The 7195-nt window shown below is 39.2% G+C and overlaps 1 protein-coding gene and 1 long non-coding RNA gene across 2 annotated transcripts; both read right to left on the bottom strand.

Annotated features, from left to right (window-relative positions):
- Positions 1–243: 243 nt before the first annotated feature.
- On the bottom strand, positions 244–2126 carry LOC149241107 (glutamate dehydrogenase-like). Its single transcript, XM_089367444.1, has 4 exons — positions 2082–2126; positions 764–985; positions 587–661; positions 244–486 (listed from the first exon to the last, which is right to left on the bottom strand). The coding sequence occupies exons 1-4, from the start codon at positions 2109–2111 to the stop codon at positions 370–372; spliced, it is 444 nt and encodes a 147-aa protein (XP_089223570.1). The 5' UTR covers positions 2112–2126; the 3' UTR covers positions 244–369.
- Positions 2127–4753: 2627 nt separating this feature from the next.
- Positions 4754–5210, bottom strand: LOC149241106 (uncharacterized). Its single transcript, XR_016245580.1, has 3 exons — positions 5137–5210; positions 4930–4998; positions 4754–4822 (listed from the first exon to the last, which is right to left on the bottom strand). It is a non-coding gene; the product is annotated as an uncharacterized LOC149241106 (long non-coding RNA).
- Positions 5211–7195: the final 1985 nt, after the last annotated feature.

The raw sequence follows: 7195 nt of genomic DNA, 5'->3' as shown, positions 1-7195 counted from the left end.
CTGGAATGTCAAGGCCATTGCTGTTCTTTATAGCTCCTGAAATGTCACTAACTGCTACAATCTTTCCACCCTTTTCATGGATAAGTTCAGCTGCCCAGGAACCGACATTTCCAAAACCCTGAAAAGGTCAGAGAGGTTTTGGTTCAAGAATGTATTTCAGTCTGTAATGGTTCATTGCCATATTTATGCAGCCAATTTCATTTCATTTAGTGTCCATAGATATCCTTTGAGTAAAGCAAAAGCATGGTAATGAGTTTCTTTGATGCAATTAGTGCAACTAGTAAATTCAAAGAAAGGCAAGCAAGATGGTGTTTTTTTATGCGGCTAGACTTACATTCACAGTAAAGGCTGAAGAGAAAAACAATCTACCTAGATTACAAAACGTTGACCTGAGATGCTTTTACCATACTCAGCTAATAAAGCTTCTGTTGCAAACATAACACCTCTACCAGTTGCAGCATCCCTGCCAAGGGATCCACCTAGATCCTATCCATCACAAAAGAATCTTTCTAACATCAAAAAGCTATGTAAATTATACACTCAAGAGGTTGGTGAGGTCTTTTGGAATAAAGATTTATATACTTACAACAGGTTTTCCAGTAACAATTGCAGGTGAGTATCCGTGGAATTTTGAATACTCGTCTAATATCCAGGCCATTGTCTGTTCACATCAACCATGTAAGCATAGTAGATATTGAAGAAATATATATTAAATCTCGGAGCTAATAAATCTAACTCTTTGAATAGGAATCATGGAAAAGACCTGTGAATTAGTTCCCATGTCAGGTGCTGGAACATCTATGTGGACTCCAATCAAATCATGGATCTTATGAGTAAAGACACGAGTAAGCCTTTCTAACTCACTGAAACTTAAACTCCGTGGGTCGCAACCAATACCACCCTTTGCTCCCCCATATGGTATGTTAGCTACAGCAGTCTTCCATGTCATTAGTTGTGCTAAGGCATTTACCTCATCTGGGTAAACCTGCATACCCCAGCGATAAATAGATTATTTATAGCATTCTCTGAAATGATTGTTGCAAACTGGATGAATTGCAAAAAGGGTTATGTTAATAGCTCAAAGTACTACTAACTTAAAAAGGAAGTAAGATTCATAATTTTCCTTGTGCTTTATACTTCCCATATTGCTCGATATTAAACAAGAAGAAAGCCATATTAGGTTTCCATTATAGCAATTTTAGTGCACACACAGCCATATATGTTTCCAAAACATCAAACTAGAGATAGATGTAACATCAAGTAACTCAACCATAGATGTAGTTGCCCGTGCATTGTCATGTTGCACCCTAAAGCCTACATATGAGGCTAAAGTTCCATCATCTTTAGGAATGGTGCACTCAACCTGAGGTCCAGTTTACAAATGAGAAAATCAGTCAAAATAATCCCTTTAAAAACCCTCAAAATGCCAAAAGCAAGAAAATGAGCTAAGATGAAACAACAAAAAATTCCTTGATAGGAGATGTAGAGTCCAGAATTTGAAGCAATAAAAAAACAGAGACATGGAGAATGCAATTCACATAATACAAATCTCTTCAGTTAATGAAAGAAAGGACAGATTCTATGTGTTAACAAAAGAAGGGTGTAGCATCCCGGCAAGTATAGCTTATGATTGTACTTATCACACTGAGGGATCAGAAGTTCAATCGATGAGTTGCAACACTTACATGGACTACTGTATATGGACCTCAACCACAACAAATGTACCCACAATACAGAACTAAGATCTAAATTTCTATGGATAATTTGTTAAGACCACACACTAATAGATAAGAAATTCAACTACAAAGTTGAAAAGTTCGTTCTGAAAGGGATATTTACAGAAGATATGAACCAAAGGAAACACATTAAGCTTGAGCTCCTCAGCCAAACCATTTCAACTATTGTTTATGCTATGTTGCATCTGCAACAGCCATATATGTTTCCAAAACATCAAACTAGAGATAGATGTAACATCAAGTAACTCAACATAGATGTAGTTGCCTTAATAGGACATAAAAGATCTTTCATGCAGATATTGCCAATCGTTAGCAGTTACTACATATCAGCGATCATAAACTCACCTCTGGATGGTAGCGTATCCCTCCCTTCATGGGTCCCCGTGCATTGTCATGTTGCACCCTAAAGCCTACATATGAGGCTAAAGTTCTGTCATCTTTAGGAATGGTGCATTCAACTTGAGGTCCAGTTTACAAATGAGAAAATCAGTCAAAATAATCCCTTTAAAAACCCTCAAAATGCCAAAAGCAAGAAAATGAGCTAAGATGAAACAACAAAAAATTCCTTGATAGGAGATGTAGAGTCCAGAATTTCAAGCAATAAAAAACAGAGACATGGAGAATGCAATTCACATAATACAAATCTCTTCAGTTAATGAAAGAAAGGACAGATTCTATGTGTTAACAAAAGAAGCGTGTAGCATCCCGGCAAGTATAGCTTATGATTGTACTTATCACACTGAGGGATCAGAAGTTCAATCGATGAGTTGCAACACTTACATGGACTACTGTATATGGACCTCAACCACAACAAATGTACCCACAATACAGAACTAAGATCTAAATTTCTAGGGATAATTTGTTAAGACCACGCACTAATAGATAAGAAATTCAACTACAAAGTTGAAAAGTTCGTTCTGAAAGGGATATTTAGAGAAGATATGAACCAAAGGAAACACATTAAGATTGAGCTCCTCAGCCAAACCATTTCAACTATTGTTTATGCTATGTTGCATCTGCAACTGATACAGCAATCGGAGTCCTGTAACTACCAATTGGCAGTGGCACATATAGCCATGAACTACCAGATCAAACCCACTCCTACAGAGCTAAAGAAGAAATATTTTATGCCCGATGAAGACCATGTATTTAGATGAATTGCAAATTCCCTTGATCTTATGAGAGACAGTAAACCAAAGATATCAGACAGAGTCCAGGCCATAGAGTTAACCCGTGGTTTGAGCAGCATTCAAATTTCATGTATACCCTAAAATGCATCCATATTTCTTCACATGGTGGTTTTAAATACACTACATCTGAACAATGTTCTCAGCACTGTTAAAGGCTAGCAAACCCTCTTCCTGCTTTATGTTCACCCCAGAATTGGAAAATAACAGATCTCTATACCCCAATACTGTTGAACTACACAGAGCAATCAGTTTCCTCACCATTCATCCTACCACTACCCCAACATAAATTTGACTTGGGGTTTCTTCCATGACCTTTATGTTAAGCTAACCTAATTTAACTTGCATCAACGTGCAGGAAGGTTATATTAATCAAAATTGTGGACATCATCTTAGTATTGAAGATAGTGGCAATTTTTAGAATTGTTAGCACCTTACGTCAATCAATCGCACAAAATGAATCTACCTTGGAATTACAGTGACAAAAATTCACCTCAAAATGATCAATGTTTACCATGGTACTTTCTGAAAATACAAGCAATGGGGGATAATGACACCGCAGAGCATATGCCAGACCCAGAAAAAGACTCAACCCATGAATTTATGATGTTTGGGAACTTCAATTGTGAAAAACAGGCATAAGAAATATAGGCACAAACAGATTATATAGTATCATACCAAGCAATTGAAACAAGAGGTTGAGAAAAGTACAGATCCAAAAGAGCATCTATGCTCAACCATTGTGATGTGAGTTGGTTGTTTGTCGTATTTTTCCTGGACTAAAAGAGTTGGACTAAGGGTGTTTTAGAATTTCACTTATGAGAATAAGGCACAAGGCATATGTGAACAAACAAATAACAGATTATCGTACCAAGCCATTGAAACAAGTGGTTGAAAAAGTAAAAAATCCAAAAGAACATCTATGCATAACAATGTAAAGCTGCTTCAGCCATGTGATGTAAGTTTGTTGTCTTTTCCCTTTAGAAAGGTTGGACTATGTGCTAGGAATTCAATTATGAAAACAGCACAAGGCATATAGGCACAAGCAGATTACAAATTATCGTACTAATCAATTGAAAAAAGATCTTGGAAAAGTACGAATCCCATAGAGCATCTTCAACCATATGCCATATGCGTGGTTGCTTGAGCCCTGTGATGTGAACTTGTTATGAAATAAGGTACAAGGCACATGACCACAAACAGATTTTCTATTACCATACCAAGCAATTGAAGAGGTTGAAAAAGTACAAATCCAAAAGACCATTTATGTTCAACCATATGCTGGTTGAGCCCTGTGACGTGAGCTGTTTGTTTGTGTCTCTGCCCTTAGATTGGGGAAGTTTTAGAACTTCACTACTAAGCTTTAAATAGATATTTTTGAGCAGATTTTTATATAATTTTTTACTCCATTAAATAGTTCTATTGTCTGTCAACATTGTAATCCTATTGCTAGTAATATGGGAACTTGGAAGGTCAATATGTGGAGAAAGTCCCCTGATATGGAGGCCATGTTTAGTAGATAGGGCCGAGAACGGTGTTTATAGGATTCTTGGCTAGAAGACAAAAAAATTTACAAATATCAAAAATACCCAATTGTGACATTGCTTACATCGTAATACCTCCTACTGGGTCTCTCCAAGATGTAAACAAAAATATGTTATCCTATTAAGATCACCTCAATCTATGAAAGTGTTATCCAATACGATCAGACTTCAAGAGAAGTATTGTTCAATTTGCGTGGTGCTGGAACATGAATATTAATCAATCCCTACACGGTTTGATTGTGTTGGATTCCTGGCTTAGCATCTCATAACATAAATATTCACAATTTGTTTAGGAAGCATAAGCATAGAGAAAGAAACTGTACCAGAGTCTCCAAAGACTTCTTGTATGTCTCTCCTGTGATGGATGCCACAACGTTGATGTTACTTTTTGTCATGTAGAAATTTAGCAAACTATGGAACCTTCTCTTATTTAAGAATTCAAATAGCATTTTTCATGCTCACCTTCCAAATTAGGAAAACGGGTTTGCCTTCTCTGCCTACCAATTTCTGGAGTATTTTTCTTCTCAAACCCTGCATTCAAAATAGCCAACATACAAACCACCGAGTTTTCATCAAATTCTCCTAACAAATCCGTTTGTTGAACAACTATAACATATCAAACTTGTCTCGTTTTTAAAAATCACGGAGATAGATAGAGAGTGACAGGACCTTCAGCTGCTGTGCAATAAGAATCCCTGGATACAGCCTGCACTGCTCCAATCTGCCATTAAAGTCACTTTCAGCTCTCTGGTAAGAACAGAGCATATAGATACAGAGCTTTTAAAGAAGAAGTGCTGGCTTTAATTAGGACTCACCCCTGCAGCTTTCACGAAACTCTCAGTTACATGATTCAGCAGAGGATGACCTAAATCGAAAAGGCATTGCCCGTCAAATTTCTTCAGATCATTCAGAAGACAATATGTGAGCTGTTTGTATCAAGAAGACAAGAATTAATTGGCCGTCTATTAACCGTGTTATTTTTCAACCAAGTAATTTATTATATTTAAACATAAATTGAAGTTCATTAAAATTATTAGTAAAGTGAATATGCCGGTTAGAAGCATGCACAAAGAAACGTGGCCACATGTTAGCAACGTAAAGTGTCTTCTCGTACACAAGACCAACTAAACAGCAAGAACCAACTGCTGCAAGCTGTGGTTTTGTGGACCAAGCATTTGTCACAAGAGACATAAATCCCTCTTGAACTTACGATCTTAGCATCGTTGTTCCCTTTTCACTGTTGTGACTATGATTACCTTCAGGCTCTGTCAACTTAGCCCAGAAAGATTCGTGTAGCAGCCACTGTCTTATCTCTCTAATGTCCCATCCTCTGATCTGTCTCATGTCCCAGCTCTGTGATCGTTCTGGGACCCGTTCTGTTCTCGCTTTGCTAACATGGTAATGGTGAACAGTAGATTTTATGCCTCATATTATGAGAATTGTAATTTGATATTCAGTTTCTATTATACTAGGATTTACTCTAGTTGCAATTAACTTTTAATCAGGAGTCACTTAGGTTGATGATTATCATTGTTTTTGACATACCTATTATGTGAGTGTACTTGAGGATATATATAGCCTTGTGCACATGCATAGAATTGTGAAACGTTGCCTCAGAATTCTGTTTCTTTCACGGTAGGCCAATCCTCTGTCCTCTTCAAGAGGGCCTTCGATGCCCTAAAAGATCAATCCTCAGCCTCAGGATGATTCTAGTACCCAGAAGAGTAATTTGTTGTTCCCAGGAGGCCCTTCGCCGCCTTGGAAGACCAACCTACAGCCTCAGGCTCAGGAAGACTCTGCTACTTGGCAAAGGTAATCCGCTGCCTTACAAGGTTGACCCAACCCTCGCTGCCACAGATAATTAAGTTTCCAATCTTTGCTGGCCAAAGAAAGTCTGATTCTTAGCCCTGGTATGCCACCCGCCCGACAGAAATGGCGTTTACAACGTCATCATGAGCCTGAATCGTTTCGAGGCACTTGAGGTCCGAGACTCGCCATACCTTCACAGTCATATCTGACGAGCCTGAATACAAGAAACCATTGGTGTAAGCCAGAGAGCATATCGCGCCCACATGCTTCGGGGACTTAGGGTTTGTCGACTTAGGGGTTTCAGTACCGCCTGACCAACATCCAAAAACGTCGCGCTTCGGCTTCATCCAGCGATGTATGCAATCCAACAGCGTGAGTATTGTGGCTATTCGCTTGTGGCCATCCCCAGAACTCGAACCAGAGCGGCCTCATACGCGGATTTCGTGGTCTGCGTGGGCGCTGAAAAGCTTGTCCTCTGTAACTAGTATTCCTCTCACCATTGCGCATGGCCAAGGAAACAACACCTAGTACCTCGGAATAACAACTTCTATGGTTTGCTTCCCTCTTTCCACTACCGTAGTCGCTTCTATGGTCTGCTTCACTATTTCCACTGCTGAGCTCGCATTGTCGAGCCACGTCTCGTTCTGAACCAAAACCTTCTCCAGCTTTAGGGGAACTTCAATAAGTGGGCCGGTGGATTCGAACCTGTGACCAAGATGTCGAGCATGCAAGACGCTACGGAAGGTCGCGGTGTCGAAGCTCCAGGCGAAGAAAACTATGACGAAAAGAGACGAGAAAAACGTTGCCAGGCCATTGAGCGGCTGGACCTTGAGGCCAGACGGTACCCACTTCATCATTGTGATAGAGACGAGTGGTTTCAACCAACAAACCGATCCATGCTACCATGAACAGCGATGCA

This window comes from Pinus tabuliformis, chromosome 8, assembly GCF_031772625.1.
Source record: "Pinus tabuliformis cultivar Carrire ecotype Pingquan chromosome 8, CPIR1, whole genome shotgun sequence".
Lineage (NCBI taxonomy): Eukaryota > Viridiplantae > Streptophyta > Pinopsida > Pinales > Pinaceae > Pinus > Pinus tabuliformis.
The sequence above is the reverse complement of the archived record's forward strand: the minus strand, read 5'-3'. Positions and strand labels throughout refer to the sequence as shown.